The 21,572-nt window shown below is 36.2% G+C and overlaps 1 protein-coding gene across 1 annotated transcript in view; it reads right to left on the bottom strand.

Annotated features, from left to right (window-relative positions):
- Positions 1–21,572, bottom strand: part of LOC18789557 — a 36,290-nt gene that overhangs the window by 13,132 nt on the left and 1,586 nt on the right. The window contains 40 exon segments of the mRNA XM_020554180.1: positions 50–105; positions 108–364; positions 461–1,162; positions 2,004–2,088; positions 2,196–2,491; positions 3,763–3,863; positions 4,374–4,589; positions 4,934–5,608; positions 6,252–6,527; positions 7,101–7,244; positions 7,320–7,428; positions 7,900–8,084; positions 8,246–8,359; positions 8,469–8,600; positions 8,768–9,088; positions 9,250–9,738; positions 10,072–10,140; positions 10,337–10,477; positions 10,573–10,671; positions 11,040–11,136; positions 12,249–12,358; positions 12,458–12,682; positions 12,805–13,026; positions 13,109–13,229; positions 14,414–14,481; positions 14,578–14,673; positions 14,855–14,968; positions 15,278–15,629; positions 15,823–15,915; positions 16,854–17,012; positions 17,374–17,531; positions 17,877–18,077; positions 18,251–18,352; positions 18,750–18,867; positions 19,029–19,132; positions 19,837–19,887; positions 20,393–20,437; positions 20,584–20,679; positions 20,782–20,885; positions 21,134–21,215. Of these exon segments, the coding sequence (XP_020409769.1) occupies positions 50–105; positions 108–364; positions 461–1,162; positions 2,004–2,088; positions 2,196–2,491; positions 3,763–3,863; positions 4,374–4,589; positions 4,934–5,608; positions 6,252–6,527; positions 7,101–7,244; positions 7,320–7,428; positions 7,900–8,084; positions 8,246–8,359; positions 8,469–8,600; positions 8,768–9,088; positions 9,250–9,738; positions 10,072–10,140; positions 10,337–10,477; positions 10,573–10,671; positions 11,040–11,136; positions 12,249–12,358; positions 12,458–12,682; positions 12,805–13,026; positions 13,109–13,229; positions 14,414–14,481; positions 14,578–14,673; positions 14,855–14,968; positions 15,278–15,629; positions 15,823–15,915; positions 16,854–17,012; positions 17,374–17,531; positions 17,877–18,077; positions 18,251–18,352; positions 18,750–18,867; positions 19,029–19,132; positions 19,837–19,887; positions 20,393–20,437; positions 20,584–20,679; positions 20,782–20,885; positions 21,134–21,215 (7,185 nt within the window).

The raw sequence follows: 21,572 nt of genomic DNA, 5'->3' as shown, positions 1-21,572 counted from the left end.
GGAAAAAAAAAAAAAAAAAAGAAAAGAAAGAAAGAAAGAAACCCAACTGATTTTCAACTCTCCAAATGCTCCAGCATTGAGATCCCTTAGAAGTCGAAGATCTTGAATTGGCACCTCAAGAATATTAGCTTGGTTAACAAGATCCATCCTAGGGCAACAAAACGTATCTACACATGGGGCTTCATCCATTCTGGAGACTATGCAACCAAGAGAAGCATAACCAGGTGGAGCAAGTGGGTACCAGAAGAAGACTTCGTCGAAACCTTTGCCTACAACATGCGCAACTTTAGTAAATTGCACGGGTTTTGCAGATACTTCGGGATCATCAGCCTTAAAAACTATGCCCACAGCTGGTGGCTCTAAGCTGAAAGAATGAACACATGATGGTCAATAAAAAATACAAAAAATAAATCAAATGACTAAGACTGATAAAGAAAACTGAGAGATAAAATTTTCTAACCCTTCGGTAATGCAATCACCCATTATGGCATAGCCTCGACGCGCAATGGGTCGCCATATTGAGACTGGTCGGCGGAGGTCACTACCCTTGTCCCACCAGATTCTCTCAAAGTTAGGGGTCGACACATAACAATTATTTGCCTTTGAAATTGATCTGACAATATCCCATCCAGAAGAATTTCCAGTCTGGTTTCTGGTTTGCTGACATCCAGAGCTATGATCAACAGCCAAATTTGAGGCAGATTCTTTAGGAGAAGAATGATGCCGATTCCAATTCCAAAGAAGAAGAAGACTGAGGTTACAACAATTGTTTTTGGAAGGGCATTCAGCAGAAGAATGGGCATGAAATGATCCAAGAACATTTTCTACACGCCAGATGCTAAATCCAGATGCAAATTGAGGATTTGATGGAGAGCAAAATAAGCATTCTGAATATGTTGTTGACGTGACAAGATCAGAACGAATGCAATAAACAATGTGATTAGGCGGGGGTTCTTTCCCAATATTTGCTATACAACCCAACGCTATGTATCCTGGTGGTGCTACAGGCATCCAAAGAGAACAATCACTACCAACATCAGAATCACCACCACCAAATCCTTGAATAGCAGAGAACAAGCCTAGGAGATTGAAACCAATTGGCTTACGCACACGCCCATATGCATTACTCACTGCCATTACCGCCTGTGAAGGAGGAATTGGCCTGAAGACATATCACAAAAACCGAAAATAAATAAATATAGCATCTGAACACACATAATAGAACTACACGAGAAAGCATCTTACTCAAATAGAGCAACATTTAAAAATAAACTAAATACAACAAGCTACCAAGCTCTACCCTAAACCTTCCATGTATTATTAATTAGTTTATCTCATTTAATTATTCATTTCAAATGCAAATCATGATTTATATTATTGTTTACACCATTATGCATGCACTATCTATTTTGTTATTAAACATTTTTTATTAAAACTCCTCAAAGAGTACTAATTCCACATGATGAAGGAACATCAGCATATGCGTGGCATGTTTCTACCTACTGGCAACCTAAAACAAAGAGATCTTTTTCTCAAGACTCAGAGATTGACTTGTACTTTTGTTGTGAAAAGAATGAAACTTTTACTAAAATCCACTCAAAAAGTACTGTGGAAAAGAAGTCCACCTTCACATTTGGAACCACGAAACATACAGGCAAGATCCAATCCATCTTTAACCTTAGGCAACTAATCCTAACTTATTCCTGCCTTCCAAACTAACCGGATTAACTTGCACTCCTGATATGTACATTACATTCCTTTCTAATTTATTACCGCTTGAGAGCCTCTGCATAAATCATAGCATACTTGTTGGATTCTTTGATAACTATTACCCCAAATAAGAATATGCAGCATGGAACAACATTCTTTGATAACTATTCTTGTCAAATAGGAGCTTTTAGTTTCATCTCTGTTGATGTGAACTGCTTGTCTACAGATTGCTATTTCCATTTCATTAATAAAATTCTATTTCTTCTCAAAACAAAAAGTCCATTAAATTCTACCTTGATGTCACACAATCTCCCAATATAACATAATTTGAAGGTGCTCGAGGCCTCCAAAAGGTAAGGTTGTAACAGGATCCATTTTCTGCATAAATATACACAAAACTCTTGATGACTAACAGGAAAGCAATACTCATGGAAAAAATAGTACAGGTAAGATATCAAATTGCTCCAGTTAATCTGATGAAAGACCTTTTGGGGACACCCAAATTCGATCAAAATTGGTACATGCAACCAAGGGCATAGGATTTCCAAATTGCAATGCTGCTGTTGCCTGGCTTTGCAAATTAAGTATAAGGGAAACAACACTCAGTGAAAGATGGAAGCAAACATCAGTTGATAACAAAGACATATTTGTTTTGTCCTTAACAGAAGTGTAACCCCCAGATATATCTACTGGATCAAGAACAATAAGACCAGAACCAGCCTCAACTGTAAGATCTTTCACCAGGGCTCGAATCCAGGTATCATTTTCTTTAGATGCATACCTGTTAGATTAACAGGTTATATAGCTCGATTAGTGCAAATTCTTTTACCACTACAATACTACTTTGAAATACTTTTAGAATATAAGTGGTAAATTTCCAGAATGCAAGCTCTCAAGAGTATCATTTATGAAAAGAGAGAGAGCAAATGGAGATGGAAAAGAATACATATATACATGTATGTGTGTGTGTCTATAATCAACCCAAAAGCTGCCAAAGAACTGAGGCAACTACAAGTCACATATGCATTTTGTCTTAAGACATATCAGCCACATCAAATATAGGTGGAAAGAAAAAAGAGGAAACATTACTTGAAGATGGAAAATCTAGAACTAAATCACATATGATTCAAAGAACCAAAAGCAGGGAAACACCATCATTTTTTAGGGATAATTGTGGAGTCAAAGGATGAACTATGCCAATAAATCAAGACTTTGGGCTTCTCTATTTGGCCTTAAGTTTCTCCTGATTTCCGAACTGCCCTTCTTTTTCTTGAACATGGATTCGGAAGCTGCTGTGTCTTGGTCATTGAGTGTCAATTGGGTGGGTAATGTTGCTGTTTTTAGGACTGAGTGGTGTTTGTTCGTGTAGTACAGCTATTATGTTTTGCTCTTGTAGGCGGTGCCTAATATCTTTTGTGGACTGCTTGTGCACATCAATTACATCTTTCAATATTTCAGTACAATTAGTTTGTTCGTATTTTTTTTAAAAAAGAAAAAGAAAAAGATTTGGTTATCAATCTGTGTAGATCATCAAAATTTTCATAAAATTCTGATCAACACTACACACATACACAACGATGATGAGTGATGATAGCACATTCAAAGAACTGGCTACTGTAGATGGTGGTACCTTAAGTGATGGATGACAATGGGTACTTTTTATTGTGTTTTTTATCAGTTACAAGAAAAAAAAATTGTGTGTTTTTAATGCATCAACGCCACATATTGTATTCGCCTTAAATATCATATAGTTATCATAGATATACTAATTAATAAAGATTACTACTGCTTAAAATTGATGCATTAATGATGGGTTTATAATTCCCCAGAGTTTTACTAAAAATGTCTGTTTTTAAACGAATATCCATGGATTTTTGCCTATATCAGTACAGATATCTCTGAAATATGCTCACAATAAATCCATCAACATTAATATGTGTATATATATAAAATAAAATTCAACTCATATTTGCAGTTAGATTATATTGCACCCTAACTTTTCCCTGGAAAATATGGAATTATTATGTGAAAATAAAATATGACAACTCTTACATGAAGCTAAAATCCAACTTTGCACGGAGAAGCTTTTCACCATATGAATCATCCAGAGAAGACTTTGAAGCATCATAGAAGGTAAACTCAGGAGAAACTACCTAAAAATCAGTAAGTACATCAGAACCAGCATAACTACACAAAAGGTTATCAACAAAAGCAAAAGCAAATGCCACGCTAGAGACATTGATCCCCGTATACCTAGTAACTAGTACGCCATAAACAGATTTATCATTAAGAGTTAACTGGTGATTTGCCCCCTGAACTTGTACCTAGGTTTCGATTTACCCCCTATCATTTTTTTAAAGAAAATTAAGGACCCAAACTAATTTTTTTCGCCAATTTGCCCCCGGACATAAAAATATGCCTCCCATCCATCTGGCCATCAAGTTGGAGGTTACTTTTGTCATTTCACGTCTCCACCAAAACACCAACTTGACGGCAGAATGGATGGGAAGTGGCAGATTTTGACGTCAGGGGGCAAATTGGCTAAAACAATTAGTTCGGGTCCTTAATTTTCTTTTTAAAAAAAGGACGGGGTAAAACAAAACTTAGGTACAAGTTCAGGGGGCAAATCACCAATTAAGCCTTATCATTAATAATTTACTTACCTGTGCTTCAAAACTGAAACTTGGGATTGGATCACTTTCAGAATACGAAGAAATATTTGAGGTGTCAGACGAGTTATCCAAGTATTCTAGACTCTTCTTGTCGTCATCATCAGATGAGGAACTGTCCAGCAACACGATGTCTACACCATCCTCAAACGATACTGAGTAGCTGCTATCATTACTCAAGCATGTATAATTCCTCAAAAGAGAACCATTCTGATGTATAACAGGAAAGTATCAATCAAATGTTGAAAAATGCAGCAAACTCAAGAAAGAATTTACTATACACATGCCCAATACTAAGACATGAGACAAACCACCCAAGAATATATATAAATAAAACAAAACAAGACTCATGATCACATAATCTCCATCTTCTATAGTCACTTTTCCGGTTTCTATATCCTTGTCATACACGAATTTTCTCATTCTTTATTGGAAGACACCAATTGCACACCATCTAAATAGTAGTGAAATCTTAGGCCTGTTTTGATTCTGCATTAAAATAACTAAAAAACCAGCCACAAATATTGTTACAGATGAAGGGGAAGGATCAGTACCTCAATTTTGACATTCATAAACCGCAACCTCTTTCCACGTCCAATTATAATAATGGGTCGAGGCCTAGTTGAATGGAGTTCTTTTGCGTCCATTTCCCCACTTAAACAGATGGTCTTTCCACATCCATCATATGTATATTCATCAATGTGTAAAGAATCTGCTATTAATTGTCTACTTGGAGACAGGTGCACCACATCTTCTGTCTGTTTGTAAATAGGTTCAGAGAAAACTATGCTACTGTTTTTACTAATGGGATCATTCTCATGATCCATCACTTCCTCCCTACCAGTTATTGTCCGCAATGCAGGCACAAAAAATTCACCCACAGCCAGAAGGAAATCAGCTACAACAAGAACTCGAGGCTGCTGAACCCTAACCACAAATGATTGGGATGATTTACGCCATCTATAGTCCATCAAGAACATTGTTGACACTGGTAAATCCACATGAAATCCGGCATCAGAGTCTGCTCTTCTAAAGCTCCCCTTGTTCAAAGAAAATGGCAAACTTCCAGAAGAAACTTGTTTAGAAGCATCAGTGGATGATCCAAGCATTAAACGCATTTCAGGTTTTGTATCAGGGCGAATGTCAACAACAGAAAACTTTGGAATGGTAATGTAGAGATCTGTCTCAGACAATGAAGTCATCCGATATGATACCCAAAGACCTTCTAGCTGTAAAGCAGAGAAACAATTACATAAATCCATAACTACATGTTCGGAGAAAACATACCATGTCAGAAAACAACCAACCACTCTTTGTTCAAAGTCTTAACACCAAAATAAAAGCTGAAATCTCAGAGAAGCTAAAACAGGACCTAAAGGTTGCATCCAGCTGTTATCCTACAAGATTGATGCACTGGGTAGGGGGAAGAAAGCTAAAGTTCTGTGGGGTTGCTTGGTGTATGCAGTGTTCTGGAACTTATGGTTGGAGCGTAACAGAAGAATTTTTTAGAACAAGAAGGGCGTGGGGGTGGCTGAGATGTGGGATAGAGTGAAGTTTTGGGCAGCATTATGGGCTTTGGTCACTCCTGTTTTTAAGGATTTGGCTCTCTCTTCTATTATGAGAGATTTGTTAGCGGTTGTGAAGTGATGTGTTGCTCTTTTCTTTTTCCTGGGTGGCCTTCTTGTTTGTTTTTGTCCTTTCCTTTGTTTGTTTTGGTCTTGAGGTTGCTGTTTGCTTTTGTTTTGCTCTTGTGGATTCCTTATCCACTTGCTTGTTTCTTTGTTTATCTCTTTTGAATTTATAAAGTTTCTATTCAAAAAATAATAATTTGAGAATAAACTTCACCAAAATATAACCGATGTAAATACTCACAGCAATTTGAGCAAAAGGAGACTCAGCATGAATGCCATTATACAACTCCAACAGGGCATGATCGACTACAACCGCCACTATGGTAACAGTTCGTGATAGAAGGATTTGACTATTCATGTTGACCTTATCAACCAGCAGCTTCATTGTATCCTTCGTACCAGATTTGCCACCACGGAAAGTAGGGGGAAGCTTTGGCTCTTCACATAAATTCATGAATGCACAGTCCAGAATGACTTTATATTCTTTGTCAGACATGACAGCGTGCAATAAGCCCACCTAGTTTAAGACAATCAAAAGGACTCAACAAGATGATTGTGACATTCTGCATGCCTGACAGTAAAAATCCAATAAACTGAAAGACAGAAGAACATCAATTCAAAACCTATTTGAAATTCAGGAAAGTCAAATTCATTCAACTATGTAGCCGTCTAGAAAGCAAAAACAGTTGAACAATTAAAATAAAGTTAATTGAGAATTTGTACCATATGAAGTGGAATCTAAAAAAATCAGATCAAGCTGAATAAGTAACGACACAAACCATATAACATGTTGTCCCAATCTATTGAATACAAAAAAATCAAGGATCGATCCAAAACGCCCAGAAAGTCCCAAGTATGTTCGCCATGTGAAACATTATATTGTTGAACCCCATGTGCTAATATCATCCAATACATGTATTAACTACCAACCACCACAAGATGAACCCTACCCAAATGCCCTATGTAAATATAAACAACCATAAGATGAACTGCCCCCCACCACCATAATGCCTACCAAAGATGTGAAACCTGCCGCAAGATCAGAAAGATAAACGCAATGAAATTCTACAATTTCACAAGCAAAAGTTACCTTCACTTCAAGAGAAAATGTTGGGACTTTTTTGAAGACATCCCTCAAACTTCTCCTCACATGAACATCAAGTCCTTTGCCTTCTCGTATCATTGATTTACCCAAGCAACCGTCAATTCCTACAGACATGTTGATCCCCAGAATCTGCAATTTTATGTCAGAGGTAATGAATAATTCCGTATTTCAATCATGATGTACAAAAAGACAATAATCATCTACCTCAGCATGAAGGACATCAATATGGACAGCTGAAGGATCTTTCTCTGGGGAACCATGCCAACTAAATTCATTTGTGACTTTTAGCTGGCCCAAATCAAGTTGAATGAAACTGCAATTGAACAAAACATAGAGACAATGTCAATATTCAATACTGGTATAACAAATGCATTCAACTTTGAAAATCTAACATCCAGTCATAAATCCGGTCATTAAGCAACAAAATCCTGGAGTTATGGTACTCCAACAAATTCTTCAGTTATACACTGTCTCATTGCAGCCACTATTAACACCAGCATATTCTTCAGCACTGCACCACTGCAGGCACATCAATCAAAAGCAGCACCACCAGCAATAGCACTAAAGCTTTCACCTCTCTTTATCAACACCACACTATGCCCCTCTAATCTGTGACAACTATTCATCTGCTAACTGTTTGAAATTTGAACAGAACCATTTTCATAACTTTTATTTAATACCCTTTATCAGATATTTCTCAATCCATTCATCCAAATGCAACTCAACTTTCTAAGTAAATCGGATATACATTATCCAGTAAGAACTAGCATTCAAATTTACGCACTCTTTGCTGCTTGAATTTCTCGGAACAATAATTATTGGAGTATCAAGTGACAAATCCAGCTTTAATGCTGTAGCTCCATCAATCTCATATTTCTGAATTAGCCACTCAAACCCTCCAACTTTATCAACAAGTTTGATTGCCTCTTCAGTATGTGGGGTGGCAAGTTCCATAAAGTACACTGTTATCTGCATTCGCATGCCCATAAAATATTTCATAATTCAAAACAAAGATAAATTATCATTAACAATAAAATAAAGAATATAAAACCCCAAAAATATAAACTTTAAGCATTTGGGTTGCAAACAATAATATATCCCCATGAATTTGTCAGCAATGTCAAACATACCTCTTGAACAAACCTATATAGGAATATAATGCGGACAGCAGAAAGTCGGCCACGTAAACTGTAATCATATCCTTCATAATCATCATCTTCAGCACTATAAGAATTAAATTTGAACTGCAAAACAAATGAAAAGATAATAGTGTCTCATAAAACGGAAGAAATATCTGAATAAAACAAATTGGATGTCCGCAATGCAATAGTTGATCAAAAGAGTCATCTATACCTTGATAAGCGATTCAACACCTGGATTACGTATATCACAAAGCCAAGCCCAACAGTGATCTGTTCCAAGAGACATATCACGGAGTCTAAAATTTCCTAGGGTGCCTTCAATGGAAAGAGAACTTGGGTGCACCTTAAAGAACAAATAACTCAAGTCAGTTGATACAGTTAACAAAGGCTGAATATCAACTGAAAGTACACATAAAAGTAAATTTCAACTAAAAATACTACTTACATGTCACACATATTGAAATAAAAAGGGAAGATTTAAATAATTATTAATCACAATATTCCCATCACCTTGAGATCCAGCAGGAAACTTTCTTGCACAAACATTGCAAATGGAGAGCCATCCTCCTTGTTAAGAAACACAGTAACACTGTCAACATTCATGTTTAAATAAAATACTACACGACCTTTACCATAACCCAGCAACCCTTTGACACGCCCATTTTCTTCAATCTTTTCTTTGTTCATCAAAGGTCTATCATCTGAAAGTTTACTCATGTCTGCACTACTTTCCGTGCAGTACACAGAGCTTAAATCCAGGCCAAAATCAATTAAAGCAACAAGAGTGGGTCTGTTGCAAAAGAATTCCAGTTTGGACATGCGGAGATTCATCTGACAAAAATTCAGTACAAAGGGTCAGTGTGCAAATTAAACTTTTTTTCTATTTTATTAGAAACAAAGCTTAAATTAATTTAGTTTGCCATTGCAAATTAAACAAATACAATAAAGATCGAGGATCTCTAACTAGGTAAACTGCCCACGTCAGTCAGTACCTGTGTATCAATACCATCATAATCAGGCGAGCAAGAACTCCGAGTCATGAAGGTAACAGATACAAAATTTAAATTATCACCGCCCTCCGCCTCATAAAAAATCTCTCCAGAAATGACCTTTCCCTTTACCAGATTCTTTTCAAGAATCAAGTTGTCAGTAGAAGCAAATCCAGTACCATCATTGATGTCCTCAGCTGTTGCACTTGTATCCATATTCATAATTTGTGAACCAAAACCTGCATCTGACATAGACATAAAATCTGGCAAGGCATCTGTGAAAGTATCATCATCCGCATGAAGCAAAGTAGACATTTCTTTCCAGTGTGGATCAATTATGACAGGAGAAGAAACTGAATTGTCATTATTCAGCACTGAGCAAGCTAAATACTGTGGGGTTGTTGACAGGCGACCTTGAAGCTCATCTTTGATTTTCAAAGAGTGCAGTTTCATCTTAAGTGTCAGGTCACCTTCCCAACGACTCATGTGTAGCTGTAAAAGAAAATGGCCTAGTATTTAATACCAAAACACTTACACATAACAAGGACCCAAGAACACTTGTACATCATAACAAGAAGATAGTGAAAAAGCAAATTACAGGGAAACTTCTTCCCCGCCCACACCCCAACTATTCTGATGCAAATATGCAAGTGAGATCAGAAACATAGAAACAATCATGAAGATGAAGAAGACAACAATCTCAGTAGATATATATATATATATATAACTTTAAAATCTCATATACTTCCGCATCCAAAATTTTCATTTGAACGCAAGACACAAGCTGTCATAAATCATAAGGGAGTATGAAATAGTCACACAAACCTTCCCCCCATTGGCAAGAACTTCAAGAATAAGAGTCTCACCAAGTTCTTCATCAAGTTTATCACTAGTCTGCACAATACAAAATAGAAGGAAAAAAAATTCAAATTGCTTAATCAGTAGGCTTGTAACTTTTTTCCTTCTGTCTTCATTGCCTCCTAAAGAACAATTATGCATGGCTATAAATTTGCTAAAATAACCAAAACCAAGAATGATGAGGACCCCGTAGTTACTTTGACAAGATGGATCTACTGAAAGAAACACTAACCTTTCCATATATAAATAACTTTGTCTCCACCAATGCACCATTAATGACAAGGTCAGCTGTTTTTGAGTTCATGATATGTGGTTCACCAAAGTCAGTGACAGGATCACTTGTTCCTCCCAAAACATCAACTGACGGAGGAGCCTATATCCAGAATAAATACAAATTTCAAAAATAAGGACGAAGGATATAAATAAATTAGGACATTTAAGATCCAAGAGAGAGATTTTATATCGTACAGAAGCCTGATATGTGGCTTGTATAAGTCCTTTCAACCAAACGGCCTTCTCCTCCTCAGCCCGAAACTCTATAATCAAGGTACTAGAAGACTCCAGAGCCTGCAAAGGAAACAAATATGCAACAAAAAAAATTAAATTAAATTAAACTAAAAAATTAAATCTAAAGAAGGAAATAAATCCCAGCACCAAGCACAAGGGCTAGAACAAAATGAACATAAACATATGTATGTTCTTCCACAATCCAAATATCCAGATAAAAAGTCTAAAGCAGAGATATAACTTTCCAATTCCCCTGTAATTGCTGCTTCTCCAAACGATTGACAAAAGAATGAGTGACATGGTGAAGAGATGTTTGAAAGCAAATTGGCATATGCTAAGACTCAAAGCTAACTTGCCATTTTTTTAGTTTTAAGTAAAAAGGATACATCCTTAATGTTAAAATATCACTTCAACCAAATTTGACATACCTTTTGATTGTCCATCCCCCTGTAACTCACAGCGAGACAAAACGATGAACCACCAATGTTGGCTGGAGGAACCTCATACACTTGTCTGCCAGCCATGCTGTAGCATCCCAATGAAAAGATTTTCCGTTAGGAGCATAAAACATTCAATTGCAGGAAATAATAGCAAAAGAAATGCCCAATCAAAAAATTTCATATTACTCAAGAAACCAAACCGTAGGGCAAAGAAGAGAAAGAAGAGGAAAAGCAATTTGCGTGAGTGTGCTCAGGTGGGGTTTTTGGCGTACAAATCAAGTGATGGAGTCCTATAGAGTAGGAGTTTGGGAGAGAATTGGGACGAGGTTGACCTCTTCCTCTAATCTTATTGCACTAAGGTGGGTGATGGGCATAGGGCTAGCTTTTGGCATGCGTATACTGCGGTACTCCTTGACAGATCTCCTACAGAGCTTTATCTTATTGCTTCAAACAAAGAAGCATTGATCACTGATTATATGGTTTGAGACTCTATCAAATGGGGGATTTCAGTGGGCTCCAACTTTTAATAAGTTGGCACACATTTGAAACTAGAGCCTGTTTGTGCATTTCTGGATTTGTTGTACTCTGTAAGGATAAGGAGGAAGGAACCTGATAAGTTGTAGTAGCTCCCTCGCAAAGGGAGTATTATTAAATGTAGACCATATTATCAGTTGTTAAGGGATAGATGGGATGTTTCTTGCCAGCTTTTGGAGGGTTGATTGGGCTATATGTGCAAAGGTAGTGATAAGACAGTGGATCATCTCCTCTTTCATTTCTCATTTGCAAGAAAGTCATAATGTTCTGTATTCCAAGACATCAATATAGCAATGTTGCGAATATGATCCCATTGTTGGCTAGTCTCGTTAATCCTTTAACTCAGGATCTTATGATGATTCAGTGAAATTTCAGTTGTAAATTTCTGGTGTTTCTTATGTATGCTCCCTGTACCTAAAATTCACCTGGTTCAGGTAAACTTATCTTTTACTTATCAAACAAAAAAGTTAAAATACATCATAATTTTATTAATATAATCTAAACAAAAATACAACAATAGAGAACCAGAAAGAAAACAAAATAGATGAGGAAAATAGAAACCTTGGGCAACAGTCCTGATAAATATATAGCCTTGTTAACAAAAAGGGAAAGAGAGGGGTGGGAGAGAGAGAGAGAGAGAGAGAGAGAGAGGAGAAAAGCAACCTTGAGTGTCGCTGGTGACTCTGTGACTTTTCAGACTCCAACACATAAAGATTTATTCCCGACAACACAAGAAAACATGGTTGCCATGTAGCCACAGAATTGCCAATTCCCTGAAAAGAAAATAAAAATAAAAAAGAGGAATAATTAACACCAGGCACGGAAATATTAAGAAAACCACCAACTTGTTGTCCTTAGAATTGAGGGCATACCCTCCATACTAAAATTCTAGCATCTCCAGAAAGATCTGCAGGGCTCCATGGAGTTTCTGCTTGAAAATCATCCACAGCAGGCTGACCACAAGTTTCCAAAGTACCATAGAATATGTTTAACAGTTTCATAAGCCTCTGAAACCTTGATGGTGAAAAGTGAATCCCAAGGTTTGGCACTTGAATTGAAATGCGCATTGACGGGTAATTTGGGTGGGGCACTTTGATCTTCAATTAAAAGATGCATAGCTATTATTAGGAATTATTCTAATAACTAATAGAAGCCAGACTAGGGCTCATACATAAAATAGTATTTGTTTTAAAAGTAGGAGAGCGACAAGATAAAGTACCTGATCAACAAGTACAGCCATTCCACACCTATCTATGAGAGAATAAAAATTGTCAACATTGTCTGGGGAAGGAGATAAAAGTGGGTGATTATCATTATTGGGTACATCCCAAGTGCAACTTTGACAGTCAGAACCAGAATCCATAAAAAAGGCCGCAATATCTCTTCCAGTTATAAAAAACCGAGAATATAGGTTCTGCCTCTGTTCATCAGGCTGACTATCCTGCAGTGATTATTTATCATTTCAGGCAATGCAAATTCAACCTGGGGCTATTTTTAAAAGTTACATAAAAAAAAAGGCATACCTTGGTGTGCAGCGTGAAATGACCAAAATCTAAAAGAAAATGGCTATCGCATTTGGAAGAGCCACAAGTTCCTATGGGAACTCTTACTTTTGGAGCATCTAAGTCAATATCAAGAGCAAACCTGAAACAGGATAAGTAATGTAAGTCAAAAGTTGAAAACTCATTTTCTTTCGAGTGTACAGAATGAATACAAACAAAATAGAGATAGAATCGTTTCCAATTTTCACCTACGATGGCAAATTTCTAGGTATTATGGGTGGTAAGGGATAAAAGGGTATTTGAGAATGTGCTTATTGAATTCTAAGTGGAGTGCTTATGGGATATCATGTAGTGCTTAGGCTTCTTTGTGGACGTCTGTAGCTTTGGACTTCAGTATTTAGAGAGTTGTCCTTCTTTGTTATTTTATCAGATTGGAAAGCAGCTGTTCTGTCGTTTTTTACAATTCTATGGTTAATGTGTTGATGTATCTCTCGTAGGGTAGAGTTGTTGCAGGCTTCAAATTTTTATAAGATGTGGACTCCTTGTTCACTATTTTTGTACTTATTTTCTAGTTAATGAAAGTTTTGTTTCCCATAAAACTTGGAGCTCAATCCTATTCAAGAAACTAAAAACTCAGTGTTACAGAAACTATTTACAAAATCTAAATGCTGAGGATGCTCCAACCCTCAGAAAATACTCACCTCCATGTCATAAACCATCTCTCTATCAAATGAACACTTGACCACAGATAATGCAAAACAATATTCGAGCTCTACTGCAACATTTTTCAGATTAATTATACAAATGCAAATGCAAGGGACTTATCGTCACCAGTTTCTTACTCACAATTATTAGGAAACATCACTATAGCAACCAAGAAATTATTCGCTTTCACTATACAACCAAGTACTTTTGACCACTTGACATAAGGAAAGTTTTAAACTTAGATCACTACTAACCATAACAACTCCCTTTCACCACCACAACACATCTGTACTGATCTTCAAATCGTGCATGAAAAGCAACGTCTTAGCCTACTCAGTCTTATCTTATCCTAACTGCCATTGACACCCCTACTTTTATCTAATGCTCAAATTCTTCTTCTGTCAACACTGTCCACCTTCACCATATTCTTTTTAAGAAAAGCACCTGGTTCCTTGAATACCCAATACTTTACACCATGAGACGTAATCAGTTTATGGCCAATATAATTTTCCGATCAACATATGAGCGTTGGAAAGAAAAAACAAGTTTAGATGTTTAGACTTAAAGCTGAACAACTAGAGGTATTAATTAGTGAAATAAGAAATAACAATGTATATTAACCTGCTTTGTTCTTCTAATACCATTTGAAATTGCTCCTGTGCTCTACGAGTAACTTGCTCAATTTTCATCTGCTCTCAGAAATGAAGGATAAAAGGTAGTCCAACACTATTATGATCATGTTAGACATATCAAATCAAAAATAATAACAAAGATGATAACATTACCTGCAAAGCAGTTGCAGTTTCCAACGTAACAGTAGGACTAACTGCATTACTCCTTTTCACAAATTCTAAAAAGCGATGAAAGCTTTCCATTAAAACCTGCAAATAAAAAAAGATTCATCAAGCTCCATGTAAAAGGGATGTTGGACGAAAGGGGGGAATGCAAATAAAACCCAAATTGAGCCTTAGGGATCCATGCAAGTAACCACTTCAAGAAGATGGTTCTTTGAAGTAGGTTTCACTCCTGCTATTTCCCTATATTCAAAGATTGGACAATCACCGTGACATGGCAGGGAGAAATTGTAGCCGACAGCCTCCAGTCAACATTCTCTCCAACTGGATTGTACACAAAGCTAGCAGCTAGTGCATTCACCTTCTTCTCACTAGAGACACTCTGCCAAAAGAGAAAAAAGAAAGGAAGAACAGATGAATAACCTTGCACAACACAAATTTAAATTTAAAGTACGGCACCATTTTGATTCCATGTCAAATTAATATCAGAAATCCACCAATATTTGAGAGAAAAAATGAAGTACCAAGTAACAATTTTATATAATAAAAAAAACCCTACAATTTGTAAAATGTTACTAAGTTAAGAAAAAAATTCGTACAAAACAGTTTCGAACTCACATCACATTTTCCCGTCACCAACTTAAAACCTATTGCTGTGAATAACAATGCTGACATTTATGTGGCAACAAACCTGGGCAAGTGAGCCTTCTGGAGCTGACAAACCATAGAATTTCAATGACACATCACAGTAGGTACTTCGATGTTTAAACTTGGTTGACACTTGAAGTTGCTCAAATCTACAACACACAATCTCGGTTTGGTTTATATCAATGATCCTAGCAGCAGCTTGACCGATAGACACAGTTACCAAAAACCGGATCATATTCTGCACATCCTTTCCTGAGTGTGATGTCAATGCTTCATCTGGTTGATAACTCAGTAACTTATTAATTGCCTGCCATTCCTCTTTAGTCAGTCTTTCTTCTGGTAACTGTGATCCCTCAGCAGCATCCACAATAGTAGAACCTTCAGCAGGTGTACGCCTAAGGAAAAAAAGAAGTGAAACTAAACAAATTGGGAGGCATGCATAGATAAAAACTGCATGCAGATTTTTCACAAAGACAGAGGTTCAAATAACTTAAGCACTCTATTCAAAAAAAAATAACTTAAGCACAGCACATGGCCAAGAACAATCACAGAACACAAAGAGATTGCAATGGTGGGGATCAGACTAACCACATAAATGAAAACCAGCTTTTCTTCTGGAACGACCTCTGTTCAGCTGCTTCCTTGGATTTAACAGATTCTACCTTTGCATGTGCAAGTAACCTATATGATACATGCCCAACATACAATTAGTACAAATGTAATGTATGTTTTCATAGTATATATTAACAGAGAAAGGCTACTAGAACATAAAAAGTGGTCCCTTCAGCAAAGAAGCCAAGAAAGTAAAATACGTAGAGACGCTAAAGACATAAATCCTTTAAAAATCCTTAAATGCCTCTTCGGTACGCCCTCCATGGAAAGTAAAGTTTAAATTGAACACTATATGGTCAAGCAAAGTAATTCAGAATAAGATAATCCGATTACCACATTGAAAGGAGGGGTAACATTGATAGGTCTTGGTATACTTACAAAAGCATGACAAAATTGCCCTATCCCCCGTCAAAACCTCTGACATGCAAGGGTAACTTTTGGGTTGAAGACAAAATCATATAACTTAACGATTTGTATTAATTTGAACTGAACAATATAAATAAATTCCTAGCAGGTCCCAAGACTAAATTCCAAGTTTAATCACATGTGATAGTCTTATACTTTGGCATTTCAAGTAATATAAGGGAACGTTAGGTAATCACTTTGTACATTCCATACCAAGCATACCAGATGGGGTTGACTCAATACTCTAGATAGTTCAGTTGACATCTTGTCCTGTATTTTGAAATTAATGCTTTTTTATATTTATTTATTTTTTTTTATTAATTAATTTCTTATAAATAAATAAAGGCTCCGGGAGCATGTTCTGTAATTTCCCCATGAAGATCAATTGTATGTTTATTCTGTCAGACTATACGTTGAAAAATCAGAAGAAAAAAAGAAGGGAAAGGTCTCTTGCACTTCATATAAATAATAGAATCCAAATTTAATCCAGACTCAAGTGTTGTTCCTTTGAACTTGAAATAATAACTATGAAGCATACGGCAAGATAAATATAGAATTAATCATACAGGAGTAGGTATATATGCACAATTTAAATCATTTACCTCCATAAAAGAATTACTTTAGAATCCAGATCTTTCTCAATTTCTCTAATTTCTGCATTATTAACATTTGACAAGTGTTGCAATGAACCAGCATACAACTGAATGTAGCGGCGACGAAGCTGACAGAGACTCCGAATGCGGTCCCATGAGAATCGGTAACTGATTAGGAAAACAGGCGTAAAGTCAGAATCGACTTTGGGAGATTCGTAGAAGTGCATTCCCAATTTGCAATATACCAAAAGCATGTGGTGAAAAGGTTGAACCAACTTCTGAAAGTTAAGCTTATCAAAATAAAGATCTTCTGAAAGTTAAGCACTCTTGAACTCAATCCCAATTTTTTGTTTATAACATTGACAGATATATGTTCAGAAAATAAGAACAAGAACAATTAAGCTAACATGTAAGCCTTGAATTAAGGCAACCTAACAGACCGTAGACAGCCTATGCTACAAACATAGACAATAACATATGTACATACATGAATAATTCTCTATCAAGTATACAGAAACATATATATTACCACATTTTCTTCTGCTGCAGGCCTGCTTGAGCAGCATAACGCCACCACAAATAAGGACCCTCTGAAACTGGCACCATAGGTCTTAGATGGGAAACTTCAACATATGTCTTGTATCTTGAAACAACTTCCAATAGTTTTATCCAATCATGATATTGTGCCTGAAAAAGAACAAGTGAAAATCTGTTATAGCACTGCAGCTGCTTACCAAGAAAGTATGAAAAAGAATAAATTTTATGGGATGTGGAAAAGAAGAAATTAACACCTCAAACTCTCCTTGGAGAGTTAAGAAAAGCAGTACGTATTAGAAGAAAGCGTTGAGAGAGAGGGAGGGAGGGAGGGAGGAACAAGAGAAACTAAAATTTGAAGGAGGCCCTAAAAGAATATTAATTGTCATTTATTAACTCTCACCAAGAATTAAGTAAAAAAAATATAAAGATATTGCTTCTCAGCAGCAGAATAGGTGAGAATTCGGATGCAAAGGATAGGAAGGAAAAATTGCACACCTCAGTAATTGTTAAAGAAACATCACTAAGGACAAGAGAAGCTTTCTCAAATGGAACCTCCGGATCATTTTTTTCTTGATTTCCAACGCGGTGATATTTTAGAGCTCCATTTATAGGTGACACCAAATACTTGCGATTTACAGCCCACTTAGACACCATTCCACGATCATCAGCAGGTTCATTTATACCATCTTCAAATATCTAGTACAACATAGATGCAAAGAAAAGAGGAAAGCAAAATTATTAGGAAGTACACAATATTTGGTTTTTTGGTTGCACACAATATTTGGTTAGGATATACAACATGACCAAAAGTAGATGCATTTAATATAAAAGAGTATACAGACTAGTAATAGTGCAGCATAAGAACAAACCTGAACCCATTCCTCAGGAGTGAGATCTTCCCATCCCTTGTCTATCTTCCAAGGAACACTATCTGAATCATGATACATAGCAAGCCTTTCAAGTTGCAACGACTGTCACAAGGAGATTATTTGTAGGCAACATAAGATTAAATATTAAATGTACTAGTAAAAGCATAAAAAATATACAAAACCCACAAAACACAATAGACATTTTTAAAAGTTAATTATCAAAGCAATGCTACAAGGGTTGGACGTCCTTATCTAAGCATTTAGGGATGTTCCCCATAGTGCGATTCATCTTGATTGGTCTCTTGTTGTGTGCAAAGTGTTGCTGCTGGTTTTTGGTTTTTTCAGTTGAGCTAAGTGTGGCTTTGCTTCTTTTGTTAGGTGGCTTGGTCCAGATAGACATCAAAACAATCGAGAAAATTATACAAAGTGGAATTTGAAATTGTGATCCACAGATGATGCATTCTTGAAAAGGCCCACAAGAACAGAAGACTAGGCTAACCTTCCGCAACTTATCAAGCGCACCACTTGTATCAAATGTTTCATTCCCTTGCTCATCCATCGTAACAGCAGCAAGCTTAGCCAAAGTTACACCCGAACAAAATGGATGCCCTGGATTACTACAAAACAAACAGTTGTTTTTAGAAGCACACAAAGAGCATGTTCAAATTGAATACAATTTATCCAGACAGAAAAGTAGAAATAAACTGAGTTGAGTGTAAACAAAATTAATAAAGATATCAGACTTTCAAGGAAACAAAGGAAGCACATTTTTACCAACCTGACTGAGTCCTCATATCTAATATGTACATTGCTAATTGATATCTTTAAATTTCCGATAATGGTAGCAATAAGGGAACCTAGCCATGAATTTCCAGGAGGTGGCTGCAAAACAGTCAGCTGTCAACCGAACCGCTAAATTTTGTCCCAAACAATGGGAACGAAACTATACCATCTATTTCACTCAGTAAACAATGATAAGTATATCAATGAACCAAGTAGAAAAATGACTACATCAGAAGTACACAAGAGAAAGCTCAAAGAAAGATCTCCATTCCTAAAACTTAAATACAATGGAAGAATAAATCACAAATTGTGATAATAGTGAGATGGAGGGAGAGAGGGAGAGAGAGAGAGAGATGGAGGGAGAGAGGGAGAGGGAGAGAGAGAGAGAGAGAGAGAGAGAGAGAGAGAGAGAGAACTACATGCCAAGAAGATTGATCTTGTTTGTGGCCTCATCCAAAACCTATTTTGAGGTAAGAGAGAGAGAAAACTACATGCCAAGAAGATTGATCTTGTTTGTGGCCTCATCCAAAACCTATTTTTAGCTAGGTTACCTCACTAAAAAATATACGAGAATTTTGGGCAGGTCTTGTGTTTCTTATAAAAAAAAAGATCATAAAAGAAAAATGCAGGTCTAACTAATATGTGCCACAAACATAAACCACAGGCAACTCCAGCGACAACTAATACTGAAATAAGCAAGACAAAATATACGAGAGGGGTTACAAAAACCATTCAGGATGCATATTAAGTTCAACCAATAAAAGAGTCCCAAAGTGAAAGATCAATAAAATTAAGAACCATACACTTCCTAGCTTTGACTTTGATATTGCTTCAAGAGTCGCTGACTCTGTTTCCTGCATGCAATATAAGAAGAAGAAAAAAATTCTAAATATTTTACTTGGGATTAAATCTGAAAACTTCCCCTGTGTGAAAATGCAAATTTTATCGAAACATAATATTTATAAATAAATAAATAAAAACTATCATATACCATGACCAATGAACACTTCAATTTGAATGTATAAGAAAACCCACTAGGCAGAACATAGGTGCTGTATGCATTTTTTTCCTGAATCTTTTTTTTTCTACATCAACTACTCTTAATTATCTACCTCCTTATATAGGATAACTAGGCCAGTCATAGACCCGTACTATACTGTCAAATTCAACTGACAAAGCTCTTCCAGTTCTAATCCTCGCAATATGAATTTTCTATTTTGCTCCTTTTACCAGTATTTTTATAAGAAACACAAATTTTACTAATAAAGACAATATTACAAGTGGGATGAATGAGATGTCCATCAAAACCATACATTGACAGAGCATATATAGACACAATTACATGTACATAAATTTCACCTCAATCTGTTGAAGTTTTGCTTCAAATAGTTTTTCCCCATCCTCCTGCAAAACAAAATTAATGAGTAGAATTATCAAATTGATGATGACAGTAATTGTAAAACAAGACAATCTTAGGACATAAGAAAAGAGACATCCAACAATATGCAATTGAAATATAATTTTTTCACACAAAAGAAAGATCACCCTACCTTGAGAGTCCGGCCATCAGTAAGTGGATAAGCAAGAATGAATACACGGTCAATGAGAACAATCACAGGCTCTTTGCCTAAACTTTTCCAGGGAACCTATGATTTATAAGAGAAACAAGGCAATTTAGGACATCAAAAAGAAAGGGACCATAAGATTAACGGAAATTAAGAACCAAAACCCAATGAAGAAGTTTCTACCTTTAATGTAATGGTACCAATAAAACCAGCTTTCACAGTGACTGGAAGTTTTAGTGAATTTAGGGCCTCTGCTTTCAACTTCAAATCTTTTAGAACAACATCACCTGTTAATTAGAGGAAAGATATGAGTGTAGAGTCCTATGGAAAAGAAAAACACTAACCATTATTTTGAAAAAAGGGCCACATCAGCGAGTCATTTTAAACCACTGTATGCCAGTACATTTTGCAAAGACGGTAACCACATTGCTTAAAAGTTCCACAAACATTATGACCAAATGTAGTAATCTTAAATAATTAGGTAGGAAGGATGAGAAAATATGCGGCTCAAGCCCACTCAAGTCATAATACAGACCTTTCCAGACACTGATTCTTAAAGCTTCAACTGAGAGTCCATGGACATATTCCCCCAAATATCTTCGAAGCAAGTGCAGAACCTACCAACAAAGCATTATAAGTTATCATTTCATGTAGAGCTACTAGATATGATCAACCATGATGTTCGTTAGTGTTGAAACGTAAATCAGTTTTTTCATAGGGTAAACATAACTTTTGTTATCAAGAAAGAAAAATTGCAAGCAAGGACAAGATTTTAATCTAAATCTAAACTACATTATAAAACTTACACAAAATTATATTACACGCAGAGATTTTGGAATACAGGCTCTTCAAGCCAAAATCGGGGAAAGTGATTTTCTTATGGGACTAAGAATTTCCAATGATTTCAGAGATATCCTTATGTTCTGCGGAATATGAACTGGAATACTGTTGTTTCTTAGGCAGTCAGTGAATTT

This window comes from Prunus persica, chromosome G1, assembly GCF_000346465.2.
Source record: "Prunus persica cultivar Lovell chromosome G1, Prunus_persica_NCBIv2, whole genome shotgun sequence".
Classification (NCBI taxonomy): Eukaryota; Viridiplantae; Streptophyta; class Magnoliopsida; order Rosales; family Rosaceae; genus Prunus; species Prunus persica.
This window is presented reverse-complemented; position numbering and strand designations above follow the sequence as displayed.